The sequence below is a fragment of the Anas acuta genome, chromosome 1 (genome assembly GCF_963932015.1).
Source record: "Anas acuta chromosome 1, bAnaAcu1.1, whole genome shotgun sequence".
In the NCBI taxonomy this organism is placed as follows: Eukaryota; Metazoa; Chordata; class Aves; order Anseriformes; family Anatidae; genus Anas; species Anas acuta.
The window spans coordinates 167,519,168-167,536,019 of record NC_088979.1 but is presented as its reverse complement, the minus strand read 5'-3'; the positions used below and the strand labels follow the sequence as shown (position 1 = coordinate 167,536,019).

General features: G+C 46.7%; 2 protein-coding genes across 2 annotated transcripts; one reads left to right on the top strand and one right to left on the bottom strand.

Moving 5' to 3' along the window:
• Positions 1 to 16: 16 nt before the first annotated feature.
• On the bottom strand, positions 17 to 3,816 carry LRRC10 (leucine rich repeat containing 10). The gene has a single exon (XM_068669229.1). The coding sequence runs from the start codon at positions 2,141 to 2,143 to the stop codon at positions 1,310 to 1,312; it is 834 nt and encodes a 277-aa protein (XP_068525330.1). The 5' UTR covers positions 2,144 to 3,816; the 3' UTR covers positions 17 to 1,309.
• Positions 3,817 to 7,674: 3,858 nt separating this feature from the next.
• Positions 7,675 to 15,582, top strand: LOC137849518 (cathepsin E-like). Its single transcript, XM_068669228.1, has 9 exons — positions 7,675 to 7,820; positions 7,976 to 8,153; positions 9,751 to 9,868; positions 10,407 to 10,525; positions 10,701 to 10,900; positions 11,546 to 11,668; positions 12,346 to 12,490; positions 14,336 to 14,434; positions 14,519 to 15,582. The coding sequence occupies exons 1-9, from the start codon at positions 7,765 to 7,767 to the stop codon at positions 14,696 to 14,698; spliced, it is 1,218 nt and encodes a 405-aa protein (XP_068525329.1). The 5' UTR covers positions 7,675 to 7,764; the 3' UTR covers positions 14,699 to 15,582.
• The last annotated feature ends 1,270 nt before the right edge of the window (positions 15,583 to 16,852 follow it).

Sequence of the window (16,852 nt, the reverse complement as noted above, 5' to 3'; positions counted from 1 at the left end):
AGAAAGACAATTTAGCTCAGTGAGAATCCAGAACACTTTATTTAATTTAATGAATGTAGCGGGTACCAGCCAGATCCAACCGCGCACTTCATTTAACAAGGCAGCCAGTGCTCACGGAGCCTATATATTTCCAGAGAATTTTCCAAGAATGTAAATGACACTAAGCAGTCGCAAACTGGCAGCGACTCAAACCTTTTATGGGAACTGTCACTTCTGCATGCCTGCTGGAAAGACAGTCCCACTTGACAAGCAGGAGAGAGGGGGAAGTGGCTGCGCTGTGCCTCCAAGGGCTCCCCACCCTTCTCTAAAAAGCTGCCTTCCACCAAACCCCGCGCTCAGCGCTACGGAATCAAAAGCTAAAAATGTAAAGTCACTTTGAGCCAGGTTTCTATTCTGTGCTACACCATTAAAGCATTCTTAAACGTTCAGTGCCTTTCCAAGGAAATCCGAACAGATCTGAGGTTTGCAAGCTACAGCAGCACCCTGCTGGAGTTCATCGGGTAATGTTTGCCTCAACTTCAGTTTCTAAGTCTGAAGACGCAGGCTCCCAGCCTTAGGTTTCCTTCGTGCACGTTACCTCTGCAATGATTGTGGCTCTCCCATTTTAGTCAGGGTTTTCTGCTACCGCATCAAAACTCGGCATGTACAGCTGCCCTTACCGGCAGTGTGGTCGGCTACGTAAGACCTAGCAGAAAAAAACTAATAATAAAAAAAAGCACGTATCTTTCCTCACTGTCATTTGAAATGGTAATTAGCAATAACAAAACCAGAGCGGTCACAAATTTTCCAGGAAGAAGACAGCGGCTGTAGGAGGAGAGTTCTCTGGTACGCATTGCTTCCTTGATAGTGCATCCAGGGCTCCGCTGCCATGTACCATGAGATGGGCAGGGAAACCCTCGAGCTGCTGCCTTTCAAACAAGTCACTGAGACAAGTGCTGTGGGTTGCTTAAAGCTGCAGCTCCCAGCAGCGATCATCACTGTGCATGGTGGCTTCCAGCTGGGCTCGGACACCTCAGCAAGGGGGACGGAGGGAAGGCGAGCCCAAAGGGTTCTCGTGGGTGGAGATCAACTCACTGCGGGAAACATAAACCCTGCTGCCAGCTCTGAGCAGTCCTCGCAGAGGAGGAGAGGGAGAAGTCTTCACTCTGGAGAGCGTGCAGAAGAGGGTGGCTGTAGAAGAGCGTTTTGCTCTGAATTGGTGCACCTACCCCAAGCCTTACCAGGCAGCACGATGCCCTCTCGAAGGGGAGAGCCTGGGCAGCGCCGTGGGAGTGCTGCCACCTCTGCTGGTGGAGGCAGCTGAGCAGCATCACGACTCGGCTTCGGGCTCGGGCTTGTCAGTGGGAGGTGGCGACGGTCTCTCATCAAGCGTGATTTCTATCACCGCCCCGGACCGCTTGCGGGGTTCGGGGCTCTCCTCCGACCACCTCCCCACCCTGCGCACCCCTTTGGCCACTTTGGGCGCGTTCCTGCAGGGGTTGTGGTCGTAGATCACCAGCTTCAGGCCGGGGAGGTGGGCCAGGCTGGGGAAGAAGCGGATGGCGTTGCGATCCACGTCGATCACCTCCAGGAAAGGCATGTGCAGGAGCACCGGGGGGAACTCGGACAGCAGGTTGCCCGAGAGCCAGATGGTGCGCAGCTCCTGCAGGCCCCGCAGCTGGGCGGGGAGCGTGCGCAGCGCGTTGGAGCCGGCGTGCAGGGTCTTGAGCAGGCTGAGCTCGCACACGACCTCGGGCAGGTGCTGCAGGCAGTTGGACTCGATCCAGAGGGTCTTGAGGTTCTGCAGGAGCCGGAGCTCGAGGGGCAGGCTGCAGAGCTTGTTGTTGCCCAGGTAGAGGATGCACAGCTGCTTCAGCGTGCACACCACCAGCGGCAGCGCCTTGAAGTTGTTGAAGTCCAGCGCCAGGATCTGGAGGTTCTGCAACTGCTCCAGCTCAGGAGGGAGGTGGTTCAGGTTGTTGTCGCTCAGGTACAGCTTGACCAGCTCCCTGAAGGAGCAGATGTGCAGAGGCAGCCTCCTCAGCTGTCTGCCGCTCAGATCCACCATCTTGTCCACTGGCATCTCCTCCAGGTCTTCCAGGAGGTACTTCTGGCACTCGTCGGAGGGCACAAAAGCAACTATGGCTTTCAGGCTGTTGCCCATCCTGGGACCTTCTTTGTGCAGAGACTGACGGGGCCGTGAGGGACGAGGCCAGCCTTGGTTTCCTGCTGCTGTGCACTGGCCTGCTGGTAACTCTGTCTCCCCAATATAAGGCTCTGTTTACATGGCACCAGGCATTAATCTCAAGGGCTCTGAAATGTTTCTGATAACTGAATGAGTGTTCAGTGATGGGGATTACGGACATGATGGCTGCGAGCGCAGGTCTCTCTCCCTGCCTCACACACACGCTCAGGCCCACTTGGCTCTCCCAGAAAACATCCCATCTCCCCTCTTCCTGCACGTCAATTTTGCCTCAAACTCTTGCTTTGATGGAAACCCTGCTCCTCTTGGTTTGCTGTGGTTGCTCTGTCTGTGCAGCCAGTGCTGGTGGTGAGGATTGGCTGGAGAAAGCAAACGCCTCAGAAGACCAAATTTTTAAAATAAAAGGATTAGCTTTAATTAAACTTTCAGGGGAGATGTCAGCAGTAATCTAATTGTTGTTTAAAATACCTGTCAAGACTTGACCGACTTTCCAGACGAGTGACACTTTTATGGCTTTGCTTTGCAAGGTGCCAAATACATAATTTAACAGTGTTACTTGCCACCCAGTACTTATCTCAAACCTTTAACAGAAATACTTGGCAATCTGCTATCTTTAGCTGCTCCAGTATTTATGTTCCTAATTTAACCGTGTTTACTATAGCCTCCGGCACCCTTAACTGTGTAGGGCCTTCTTCATTAGATTGTGTTTTGCTTCTTGTCTGAATCCCAGTTTAATACACTCACTGTCACAGCTGGCTAAGGCTGCTCTTCTGACACCTTCCAACTGTGCTACTGCAATCCCCAGACTAAAACCTGATGAGAAACTGCCATGGATTTAATTACAGCCAGAATTGTCCCCAGTGACTGGAGACAGGGAACCATCACTCCCAGTTTTATAAAGAAAGGAGGATCCAGGGAACTACAGACCCGTGAGCCCCACCTCTGTGCCTGGGAAGGTCATGGAACAGATCCTCCTGGAAGCAGTGTCAAGGCACATGCAAGCCATGGAGGTGATCCGAGACAGCCAGCATGGCTTCACCAAGGGCAAATCCTACCTGACCTAGCTGGTGGCCTTCTGTGATGAAGAGATTGTATCAGTCAGTAAGGGCAGACCGACTGGTGTCATCTACCTGGACATCTGTAAGGCCTTTGACATGGTCCCACACAACATTCTTGTACCTAAATTGGAGAGAGATGGATTTGAAGGGTGTACCATTCGGTGGATAAGGAATTGGCCGGATGGCTGCACCCAGAGAGAAAGGGTCAAGGCTCTACGTTTGGGGGGAGGCCGGTGATAAACTGTGTCCCTCAGGGGTCTGTCTTGAGATCAGTGCTGTTTAATACCATTATCAATGACATAGACAGTGGGATTGAGTGCACCCTCAGCAGGTTTGCAGATGACACCAAGCTGAGTGGTGCAGTCAATACACCAGAAGGAAGGGATGCCATCCAAAGGGGCCTGGGCAGGCTGGAGAAGTGGGCCCATGTGAACCTAATGAGGTTCAACAAGGCCAAGTGCAAGGTGCTGCACCTGGGTCGGGGCAATCCCAGACATGAGTAAAGGCTGGGAGAGGAACTCAATGAGAACAGCCCTGCAGAAAAGGACTTGGGGGTTGTGGGGGATGAAAAGCTCAACATGAGCCAGCAGTGTGTGCTTGCAGCCCACAAGGCCAACTCCATCCTGGACTGCATCTACAGAGGGGTGGCCAGCAGGGTGAGGGAGGGGATTGTCCCCCTCTGCACATGGAGTGTTGTGTCCAGGTCTGGGGCCTCCAGCACAAGGTGGATGTGGACCTGTTAGAGTGAGCCCTTATGAGGGCCATGAAAATGCTCAGAGGGCTGGAGCACCTCTCCTACAAAGACAGGCTGAGGTAGCTGATGATGTTCATCCTGGAGAAGAAAAGGCTCCAGGGACACTTCATTGCAGCCTTTTTGTACTTCAAAAAAGATATAAAAAAGATGGAGTGACTTTTTACGTGGGCAGATAGTGGTAAGACAAGGGAGAACAGTTTTAAACTAAGAGGGGAGATTAGATTAGATTTTAGGAGGAAATTCTTTAGTCAGAGGGTGGTGGGGCCCTGGCACAGGCTGCCCAGAGCAGCTGTGGATGCCCCATCCCTGGAGGTGCTCAAGGCCAGGCTGGATGGGGCTTTGGGCAACCTGGGCTGGTGGGAGGTGTCCCTGCCCATGGCAGGGGGTTGGAGCTGGGTGGGCTTTAAGGTCCCTTCCAACCCAAACCATTCTGTGGTTCTGTGATTCTGTGAAATATGATGTTGCAAGTGATAACTATTTAGATGTGACTATGCTGTGTGAGCTGTTCTCCTTACTCTTGGCAAGACACATGCCATTCAGGTCAGGAACGCTTTTGTTTCTTCAGAGCAACCTTCTCACCTCTTGTATTGTGACCTCTTGTGCTGCTGCTGATTTAAGCTTTCTTGTAGGTTGTCCCACAAGTGTGTCAGCCATGGCTATGTCATGGTCTTTGGATTTGAAAGCTGGCAGTGTTTACTGTTGAAGCAGCCTTTCTGGCAGCTGGCTGTTATCTTTGATATCTGCAACTTATTGCTGCCATTTTTCCACACTTACTAGAACTTAGGGAGGATATTTTCTTCAAGCAATCCGCAGTCACTTTCCAGGAGTGCTGCACAGTCAAAATACATGGTATTCGTGGAACAACAAAATGCAGAACAAACAGAAGATTGAAAAAAAGGCAATATCAAACAGTTAAGGTGGCCTCATGATCTCTGGTCAAATATGATGATGCAGAGCTTGCCAATCACTTGCTTTTAAATGTAAAACAGCTCTTAAATATGAATTGGGTATGGGCTATAGGATGTTTTCGAGTGTGTGTGCCGTGCAGATGTGATGGCATGACGCGTACGTAGGATTTACAGGGGGAGGAGAGCGACAGAGAGGGCAGGTGGGGACCAGCGTAGCAGTGGGATGGAGAACAGTGAGCACCGCAACCTGAGGCCTGTAAAACAGCACAGAGAAGCTGGGCAGCGCGTCAAGCCTGGAGAATAAGGACACGTTGCAGCAAGTTGCCTTGCTGTGGAAGGGTGGTGTTGAAAATCCTCTCACTAAAGGGGTGGGAGGCGCTGCCCAGCTCTGAGTGCCCATCTGCAACCAGCAGGCCTCACCGGGCCACCACTGCGCTCCCTGCAGAGGCCTGCCATGGGGCACGTCCCACGTCTGCTTTTCGCAGGGCCTCCTTCCCCAGGCAGTTACCCCGGGATGTGCTCTCACTTCAGAGAACAGTCTTATGGCCCTCAGCTGGATTTTGGCATTTCTGCCACTCCTGAGGCCACGGTGCCTGCTGAAGAAGGCTGCCTGCTCTGCTGCAGGTGTGGAGGAGCAAATGCATGTGGCAGAAATAAAAAGGGCTGAGTGATAAAATTTACACCCCCAACAAAAACATGTCCCTTAGGCAAATCCCTTCAGATATTCTGCTGATCACAAGAGCATAAAACTCTAGGTAAAAGGATGTTATACTGTAGTTTAGATATATTTTTCTTAATAACCCCTATATAGAGAAACAACTTTGCAATATACCTTATGTCTATAAACACACATATATATTTTTTGTTTTGTTTTGTTTTCCTACTTGAATTATTTCTACTGAATGAACCTTTTAAGCTCTGGGAAGTTATTTCTTAGGTATCCTCTACATTGTTGTTTAATCATTATTCCAGTTTATCAAAAAAAGTCACGATGACCTTTTGTTGCTGAATTTTGTACCTCTGTTGGCTAAATGAAAGCCTGTTTGGAACACGCTGTGAGATCAGTGTACTTGGGGAAAAATAACCTTCATGTTGTGGGATAATAAAGGCCTACATTTGCAATAAAATGAACACTCTTGATCCTTCTGAGAATTAGTGACTTTGTGGAGGACATGAGGCAGAGACAGTCCCCTCTGCAGACCCAGAGAAGTATTTTGAAAGTCACTTCATGTCTTCAGAGTCACTCCTGATGCCCTACAACACGAGTATTAATGAATTCCCAGAAGCATTTGTGGCATTTGAGGAAAAGTTCAAGCGATAAAGGCGCTCAGCACAGACGTTGCCTTGCTCTTGTCAAAGTGACAGTGCCGTACCAGAGGGCACGACATCAGCTCTGCTTCACAGAGGGGTTTCTGTGGGTTTCTTCAGAAATGCTGCTGCTTTCTGAAAGCTCACTGATGGCCACATCTCTTGCTCTGTGCAGATTTTCACTCGCTTTTCTCATTTGAAACACGAAGGTCCCATAGCCCAGTGGCTGGGATGGCTGCTGGACAGAAAGCACAGCTGCTTGTTGAAAACTTTTGTAAAATGGCTGAGTCCAGAAACAACAGAGGACCCTGATCAAAGCTAGACACTTCGGAAACATCAAATGTAAATCAATATAAAAGTTGTGTGTTACTACTGCATTTTTGAGATTTTTTTTTTTTTTCTTTTTATTTTAAACCAAATATTAGAATAGAAATCTTTCTGCTTTCTCAGAGCCAAAGCCCTGCACACAGCTGTGGGGCTATGCCCAGCTCAGCCTTTGCTGAGAATGTCTTTTGTAGCCCTTACAATTTTGGAGGTAAGTTTGAAAAAGCAAAACATGTATTTCAAAATCCATAGGAACTAACAAAGTGAGATCTATATTTATTAATTTTAAGGTTCTCACGCCTCTCTTTTGTCAATTTGACATAGTAAGTCAAGGGGCTTGAAGGAACAATGTTTTAAAAATGTCTTTATTATATGCTGAGAATTACTTGATAGGCTAACGGGCTTTGCTTTGCCACCTGTCAGCTCAGAGTCTCTTTTTGACACCATTACTTTTCTGCCAGCCTGACATGAACCCAGATGCCAGGCAGGGGTGGGAACGGTGAACCTCAGGAAACTCTTGGGAAATCGACCCGAGCGAGTGCTTCCAAACATCCTGCTGAAACGTGCACAGCAGAGCCTCAGCTAGAAACAGCTTTAGCAGCTGTGTGATGGGAGAAAAACACTGGCTGTTTATTATTGTGTGTTGCAGGCTGTCATCTTTTTTACTTAGAAGAAGTTTTTTGTTATTTTTTTGGGTGGTAATCACACTTAGTTCAGACCAGAACTCACACATAAATGGAGAATTAATCTTCAGTTGTTAGGGGTTGGCTTCTTACAACCGGACCAAATGTCCATGTGCTCAGTCCTGTTGAAATGTCTCCATGTAAAAGTGAAACACACATATATATTTTGTCCTCTTTCTCTGCCTTGGACACTCCTGGGATACTAAAGCATCACTAAAGCAAGCTTGAAAAGCAGCTTACACTATTTCCCATGCTAGCAGGAGCCAAACTTCCCCTGTTTATTATATTTATGTGAAAGAAACTAATGATTGTTAGCGAAATGTATTTTTGGTCTAGACTGTGCCCTGGTTATCAGTGCCCAGCTTCGCTGAGCACCAATATTTACACAATCCAGCAGTCGCTCTGAGAACAAATTCATCAACTTGCTGCCAAAGCTATGACCTCCTGTAATTGATTGACCTGGCGAACGGCCCTCTGCTAGCGACGAGGTATAAAAAAGAGAATTCCAAGTAAATGAGTGTCACTGGACTCGGAGCCAGCTGAAGACATGAGGGTGATACTGCTGGCGGTGGTTTACATCCCCTTTGCCGTGGCCGTGGAACGGTAAGAGCTTGCGCCTCGTGTCTCAGGTGGCTGCCCGGGGTGACCCATGCTTAGTGTTACCCAAGGTCTCTGAAAAGATACTGAAGAAAAATAGTGTATGAGAACTCTAGAAAGGAGATCCAGTTAGACTTTGTGTATTTCTTTTATTTGCATAGAGTCCAGCTCATTCGATTCAAATCTATCAAGAAACAACTTAAAGAAAAGGGAGAATTAGAAGAATTCTGGCGGGATCACCACCCCGATATTTTTGCTCGGAGGTACCTGCATTGCTTCCCTGCAGATATTACTCTATCGGTAGGAACCGCTTCAGAAAGGCTGTATGATTACATGAATGTAAGTACGGTTATGGTAATGCAATCATACGAACTCTGTTCTGTTAAGGCAGATTTTTTTTTTCCCCCAGCACATTTGAAATCAAGGCTCTCAAAGAAATTATAAAACTTGAGATGGGAGGCTCATTTTAAATACTAGACCATCAAAAAATAGCGTACTACTTTGCAAAATACAAAATAGGTAGATGTAGGTTAGCATGGGACCTGAGCAGAAAGCTGATGTAATCTAGCAGTGGTAGTCCTCTGCCGAGTTTAATCTTTGGACAGATCTCTATTGGTCTCCAGTGGGTCTCCAAACAAATGTGGAAGGTTTCCCTCTAACAGTCTTAGTTCAGGATTGGGTTTTTAGTAGGAGAAACTGATTTAGCTGCATTCTATTTATCAGACACTTGGATCTTTGCATTTTATAAAATATTCCCCAAATCTCATTTGTTTGATCACATGGAGCCATAAATCAATGATAAAAAAGACCCAAGTAGAGATTTTATTGTTCTGCTTTATCTTCTCAGCTTAATATATGTTAAGGATTTGAGACCGACCTAGATCTCTACACTGAGAAAAGAAAGACATGAGTTTCTTTGGATCTCACACAGGCAAGTCAACAGGTCAACCATTTTGTAAGCTGTCTTTCCTGGCTTTAACATTTTGTCCATTTGTCCATCCTGTGGACAGTAACGGGAAGGCAAAATATTTAGAAAGAATTTTCTGACACTTGAGGCTCATTAATAAATAAGTCACGATGACCTAGAGATACAAGTGAAGAAGAACAAAGGAGACTAACAAATTTCAGCCTGTTCTTAGACTTGTCAAAGAGGGATAAATATCAAAATAACAGAACAAAATCCACTCCCCCAGCATATCGAGCTAGCATCAGTAACAGTTTTGTGTGGGATGTTTGTCTTTTTTTTTTTTTTCCGACCAAAGTGACATAGTGCTGTTTTACTTAACAGATTAATCAATAAATGTTTGATATAGTGAGGAATAGCATCCTGCTCTGTAGCTGGATATTCTGTTACACATGCTTGCATTATGGTTATCTCATTCATGTAAACTCTGGGGTCAGAAACTATATTCAGTGTATTAATTAACAAGCATGCACTTGAAGATACATATTCAAATATTTGTATCGCTACAAACGACCTGGCACTGGGTAGTGCTTTTCTATCTCCCTATGAATTCCAGAAATGCTTCTTCCTAAAAATAGGTCTCTTAACGCTGAAGTGCTCTTTCATGGCCAGATATGGGCACTTAGACACTTGCAGGCTGGATGTTGATAAGCTTGTCACTTCAGCATTCATGTGTCCACAGATTATCTTCAGCTGATGTCCAAGGGCGGTCAGTGGTTCCTTTATCCTCTGGATGAACTTTGCTCACTACATCAGATCCAGTCTGTGGAATAGAGTTCATTTTTCACTTGAAAAGTAAAAGCCAGAGCCAGAAATGATTTCCCTCCTGGCAGAGGTGGTGTGTACTCTCGTTAAGCTGCACTTGCACTGCAGATCTCAAGGAGGTGCCGCACCGTGTGCCAGGGCCCACCTGCTCCTCAGCAGCAGCAGCCGGGGGGACAGAGTGGGGCTGACCACTTTGTCCCCCCCCAGGCGCAGTATTATGGAGTTGTGAGCGTGGGCACGCCGCCTCAGAGGTTCACCGTGGTGTTTGACACCGGCTCGTCCAATTTTTGGGTCCCTTCCGCCTATTGCATCAGCGAAGCGTGCAGTAAGAAAACCTTTTACCATCCCTCGCGCTCCTCGTGTCCTGGGTAGATTGGCCACAGCCAAGCACAGACCTAACTGGCAATTCATTTCCTTGTTTTCCTATTTGTGCCACCCGTGAGCAAAATTTGGAAAAAATCCAAAAGGTTGTGCTCTGAAATTGTCTGGAGTTTGGGAGGGGAGGATCTGGGGCAGCTCCAAAGGCTGCCCTCGCCCCGCCAGCTTGCTCCTGTGCTGCTGTTGCCCGGCCTCCCTCTGCACCACACATTAAAGGTGTGAAAATAAATGGGGGAGAGGAAGAGAAAGCTGCAGGAAAGTCAAGTTTTGTTTGGATTTCCTGCTTCTATTTAAAAGCCAAAATAAAAAAAGATAACCCCCCCCCAAACAAGGTATTCTGTTTGTCTGCGGGGGGACAGGTGCCTCTGTTGATGGCTTCCTTATAAAAAAGCCAAATCTGATTTGCCTGCATCTTGGCCAGTTCTGTACAGGGGAGTGGGTCCAGGACCTTCCCTCAGGGCACAGGTATCGTCTGTTCTGTGCAGGGGTGCACCAGAAATTCAAGTCCTTTCTGTCAGACTCATATGAGCATGGCGGGGAAGCCTTCTCCTTGCAGTACGGCACCGGAGAGCTGCTGGGCATCGCTGCCAAGGACACGCTGCAGGTGAGCATCCAGCCAGGAGGGGTGCCAGCCAGCAGGGCAACACCAGGCTGCTCAGGCTCTCTGCACTGCCTATAATAAACATACTGAATTCATCAAAATGGATCTGAAACGTATCTAATTTCTTGGAACCGGTGGTGCCCTTACTTCCACTTGTTCTTTTTTTCATGCTGGACAGATCAGTAACATCTCCATCAAGGGGCAGGACTTTGGCGAGTCCGTGTTTGAGCCAGGAACAACCTTTGCCCTTGCCCACTTCGATGGTGTGCTGGGCTTGGGATACCCCTCCTTAGCAGTGGGCAATGCTCTGCCCGTGTTTGACAGCATCATGAACCAGAAGCTGGTGGAGGAGCCGGTCTTCTCCTTCTATCTGAAAAGGTCAGTCTTACAAGTGACAGTGCCCAACACGAAGCAAAAGTATTTGGGTTGTTGATGGAGACAACAGTGCAGCTGTATAGATCTTCCATTCCAGGAAGTAATTTCCCCTATTGTCCTCTTTATTTATTTATTTATGTTCCAATTTTCCTCTGGGAAAAAAAAAAAAAAAATAAAATAAAAAAATGAAAGAGAAAACTGTGTTGGGAGGGATCATCAATTTTTGGACAGACAGTTCTTCTTGCTGGAGCTGGAGTCCTGAGCTGCTGGAGGTTTCCTTATTGCCAGTGTAGATGAAGAGAAATGCAGTGCTACACCCAAGTGGACACATTTCAGAAGAGAAATGTTCCCTAATCTGAACCTAGCTGTAACTCCACCAATTTATCTGGAGTTTATTCTGAGGTGAGAGCAGTAACTGGCTCAACCTGCTCCTGGTGCCTGCGTTCAGCCCTTGGCAGCCTGCAGTAACTGTTTTGAGATTGCTTGGAGGCTCCGACTGGGATCTATTCAGTCATAATCTGGAAATAATCAGGTTCAGACATCCATATCTGAATTTAGAAAGGTCTGTGGCTTGTCCTTTGCTAAGTGCAATCTTGTCGGTGTACGCTGACATACTGCCATGTCTCTGCTAACGTGTTCTGCTTCCAGAGGAGACGACACTGAGAACGGCGGTGAGCTGATCCTGGGGGGGATAGACCACTCCCTCTACAAAGGCTCGATTCACTGGGTCCCTGTCACCGAGAAAAGCTACTGGCAAATACATCTGAACAAGTACGTATGTATGTGTGAAATATGTGGTGAAATTCACCTCCCCAGGTAAAGCATGTGGAGGCAAAACCACCCAGCAATACAGATGCAGGAGGACTTGGCTGCAGTCTTTCACCTTTGAGGCCCTCAAAGAGGGGGCTTGCCAGGATGGGTCTGAGGATTACCAGCTCTCCAAATCTGCTGTGACATGGGTAGCTGGTTTCTGGGAGAGCATTTTTAGATGTTTTAATATGATACACCAATGTCCAAATTGACTCTTGGTGGACTATTCAGTGAAGTGGGGAACCAGGGAACTGAATCCAGCTCCAGATCCTGTTCTCATTTTTCCTCTTAACCTTGGTCAAAGCAGTCAGTGTCCCCTTTGTTTGTGCCTCATAAAAACCACGAGGATACACACCTCATCTTGGGTGGGGACAAGTTTGTCAGCAGACAGCAGGTTGGGGCTGCAGGAGTCCAGAGAGAGAGAAGTGGGCCCACAAATGAGAAGTCTTCCTAATGCTGCTTGCTTTCTTTACTTTTCCTTTAAAGACATTCTTGACTTTTAAGATTGGGAAGGCTTGGTAGCTGGATTTAACTGCAGGCTGTACTTCAGCCGGCAATGATGTGTTGCTTCAGTCACAGTGTGACAGTCACGATTTGTTTAAAGATGCTTTTTTTTTTTTTTTTTTTTTCACTTGCAGTATCAAAATCCAGGGCCGGGTGGCATTTTGCTCCCACGGTTGTGAAGCCATCGTTGATTCAGGCACTTCTCTCATCACCGGCCCCTCTTCACAAATCAGGAAACTCCAGGAGTATATTGGGGCAAGTCCATCACATACTGGAGAGGTAAGCACTATGCAGCCAGAAAACAGAGAAGGAGAGAAACTGGTATTTGGTGCAAAGAGCTTATAGGGTGGAAAATAACTGAAGCAATGGATCAGAAAAGTCAGAAAAGACCCACACCTGCAGTCCTTGGCTCCCCACACCCCTTTCTGGGGGTGTTGCATGAGCTGAGGTGCTCGAGGTGGGGCTGGTCATCAGGGATGTCTCTGTGCTGCCCTTCGTATCCTCTTGGTGTTAATTTTCTGATCCTTGGCAATATCTGAAGCACTGAGATAATGAGCCTGAGATGACTAAACTGACCCATCTCCAGGGAGGGGACAGCTTATTTTTGCAGTGCATTATTGCTGGTCTTTTGCTGACTCCCACAGCTAATACTACCTTACCATGGCTCCAGGATGTACAGTTCTTGTTAACTTCGCTGACTCAAAATTGCACTTTGGAGAAAATTAAGAGTGTTACTTTTGCCCAGTGATCCAGGCAAAGATCAGAGAGAAAGTAAGCTTTTAATCTGCCTCCCTTTGAAAGAGGAAGACCTGGAATTACTTCAGTGTAACTTATGAGGCTTCTGACTTCTTTTTCAATTAAATGTTAAATTTTGTTTCCATTCAAATTTTCAGATACATGTTGAACAGTTTGCTTTGATAACAAGTTATAATGGTACATACTCATGGATATAGATAAAATATGTATTTCCAAAGTAGTTATATTAATATAATACAAAAAAGAAACAGGTCCTTTCTGTATACAGTTATCTACTCCAATCCTGAAGTAATAGCAGTCAGCTGGCATCTCAGATTCTGCAAAAAGGAACCCGAAAGCAATGCTTTATGTAACTGTTTTTGTGGCAACGACAGACAGGCTAAGTATACTGGCTCAAATGTATCCTGGTGTAAGTGGGTGCATCTGTCAATGATTTTACCAGAACTTTTATCTCTTTCCAGCAAGGATTAATTTGCTCTGGATGTACTAGCTATGTAAATGAATTATGTCTTGCTTTTCATATCCTTCAAACTATTATATTGGCTCTGTTACCCTTATCCTGTGTATCCCATAGTTTATTTTGTTCTAATGGTATGACACCTGCTAGGTATACAAAAGATTTTGGTCTCAGTTTTCATTAAGCAGACTTAACAACAAAAATAAAAGTAGACTCTTCCTTATAGGAAGCCCCTAAAACAAGGACTTTAAACTATACAGTTTGCAGCAAAGATCCCTCTGGGGCTTGGAGCATTCTGCAGTGCCAGTTGTTTCAGAAAATAGTTAGAGAGGCCAGGAAATAATCTGCTGTGTTACTGTAAGTGAATGTATTATTTATAGAAATTAATGGACATGTCAGAGTTTAATTCTTCTTATTCTGTTCTTTAAATCTCACTCCAGGGCACAGTAAAATATAAAGTCCTGTGTTCCTCATAGGCTTTTTGGATTATTTTTTTTTCCCTAAAACTATGATGTTACTGGAGAGAGTACATGGGACCCAGTCCCAGCCAGGGCATTGGAGGAGTTTTGCTCAGCAGACCTTGCTTATTTCTTCTTCACTGGGGCTCACCAGCTTGGTTTTGCTTCCAAATTGTAAGGGAGAACATCAGAGTATCCCTTTACCCCTCTGGAGCTTGCAATGATTTTCATTTTCCCTAAGTCCCCAGGGCACTGGGGCAGGTGATCTAGGCTGATAGACTGGTTTGACCCAGTGTGAGACCTGCAAAGCTGGAGGGCAGTGTTGGGCTATAAGTCAGACTGATGTTTCTCTATGGTAAATTCACTATCGGCTGCAGCAAAAAGCTCAAATGCAAAAGACAGTGTTTCATACAAGCCAATCCAATCGCATGTCAACCAGTGCATTCCTCACAGTATCTTGTAGACTGCAGAAGACTGTCCAGCTTGCCCCACATCAGCTTCACCATCGGGCACCACGAGTACAAGCTGACAGCAGAGCAATACGTCGTGAAGGTGCGTATCCTCCCAGCTCCTGGCTCCCAGCTCCCGAGCCGGGGTTGGAAGAGACACTGCAAGGAAATGTGCTTTCCCTTCCAGGAGTCTATCGATGACCAAACCTTCTGCATGAGCGGCTTTCAGTCTCTTGACATCACCACTCGCTCTGGCCCGCTCTGGATTTTAGGAGATGTCTTTATGTCTGCCTTTTACTGCATTTTTGACCGCGGGAATGACAGAGTGGGATTTGCAAAAGCTGCTCATAGGAATGATTATTACTGAGTTACAACAGCATTTATTCTGCCTCAACCCGAATGCTGCTGTAATGATCTTCAGCAGACCTGTGAAAAAGGACTATAACTGAAACTCTGAACCAGAATGTAGCCACCCCTCCCCAAAGATTTCAGGGTTTGGGAATGATCCTTGTCCCAGATTACATAGTTTGGTTCAATCTCTATATATTCACAACCAAGACATATTTTCTTCCTGAATAACTGATGGACACCACAGCTCTCTAAATGAAGAGAGCTCATCACAGCTCATCTCACAGATCTGCAAGAGGGCATGGAGGATAGAAATGCTTAACAGTGCAGGACTGACGAGATGGCAGTTAAGGATGGGTGAAACTAATCCTGGTCTGATCTATTCTGGGTACTGTTTCTTCTTCTTGTGTGCTGTTTCCATCTCATTTCCCACTGACTTTCTTTTCCTCATTATGTTCCATGTTTTGGCAACCTTGTTTTCTTCGTGCCACATAAATTCTCTTTACATGGGCTTGCTCCAACCAATTTGTATGAAAAGTTGGACTTATCCCTGTGTGATCACCATGCTTTCCCCTACCCTTGCAGACAACTTCCTTTCAAACCTGCTTTTCCCCTGTGTTTGTTCTTTCTTGAATCTTCTTCTCTTTGGGGTCTCGGTGTTCAATGTTGCCTGCCACCTCTGCCCTTTGGCCATTCAGGCAGCTGGGAGCAGCATCTATCTGAATTGCAAAAAACAGATCACAGTCTTTGCAAGGGGAGCTGTTGAGCTTTCTACAGATTGTTAAGCCAAAGAAGATCCACCTGAATGATACCCACTGAAATATATGTTTTGGTTGTTAAAACTGATGCTGCCCCTGTTCATGTGAATAAAATTTCACCAAGCAAAATCTGCTTCCTGCTCAACACTGCCTTGTTTTGCATTTTCTTGCTGTGGTTTCTGCACTGCCAGGGCTGCCTGTGCTGAGGGGGACGTGAGGGTCAACAGCAATTACATTTCCAGCTTGCTTCGTGCCCTGGAGCGGGGAGATGGGATGTGTTGGGGCTGCTCTTCTGTCCCTAAAGCTGAAAAATATCTGTGTGTGGCAAGCTCTGAGCACGTTTACTTGGCTGGTGGAAGAGGCTATGACTTGAAGGCCTGGACACGAAGAGTCAAGTCCTCTCCGTCAGGCCCAAATGGCGCCTTATCTTCCACCTCCCCTCACAGCCAGGCCTGATGTGAGGTGAGGGCTGCCAGGAGGCAGCAGTGGTGGCAGACATGGCCGGTGTCCCTGGGCTGCATCTGTGGTGGCACTTGGGCAACCCTAGCCCCAACACCTCCTTGGGGACATGGGCCCATGTTTTGGGACCAGCTGGGTGGATGCCATGACTGGGCAGGGCTGTGGGGCACTGGGGACAGGCCCTGCTTCAGCATCCCTGGGGCAGGGACCGATGGCCTCAGCTGCCACGTGTGTGGATGTGCTCAACACAGAGCCAGCACTGTGCCCAATGCAGGCCTTGGCAGGGTTACCATCATGGGGTCTTAGGGTTTAAGGCTTCAGTTGTAAGACTCAGTAAATATAAATAAGGATAGGTGGTTTGTGTGTTGATATCTCTGAAATATTGATCCTGCCTTCAGGTGTGGAATGCTTTCTCTCTCTGGTGCATGTTTTCACAGCTCTGTATTTGCAACTACATCGTGTTAGACATCTGGTATCACAGCTATCAACCTGCGGCAACAATAACTCATCTGCCATTTGTTTCCTTTTACAGAAAAGATTAAACTGTATGAAGTTATCATTTATTTCAGGATTATCTTGTCTTATCCTCTCTTTCTCCAGATCATTCTTAAAGAACAGAGTGACCATAAGCAAACTCCTTTGTCTAGACAACTTATTTTTCATATGTGTGTGTGTGTGTGATATACCAAACATCTATGAACATGTATCACTCATTTAACAGCAGCTGGGTATTTCTGTTTTCCTGTTATGCAGCTGACTTACCATTCTGGTACATTTCCATTATTTCCAAAATACGTATGTATTCCTCAAACAGGAAATTGCAGGAAGAGTTAGAGATCTGTTATTTACGACTGAGGATTTTCAGGGTGGTAGGATGTGTCCCTGCAGTGTGAACACTGACAGCTTGGCTCTGTGAATCCTGGCATAGAGCACAAACACATCCTAGAAATACGTGG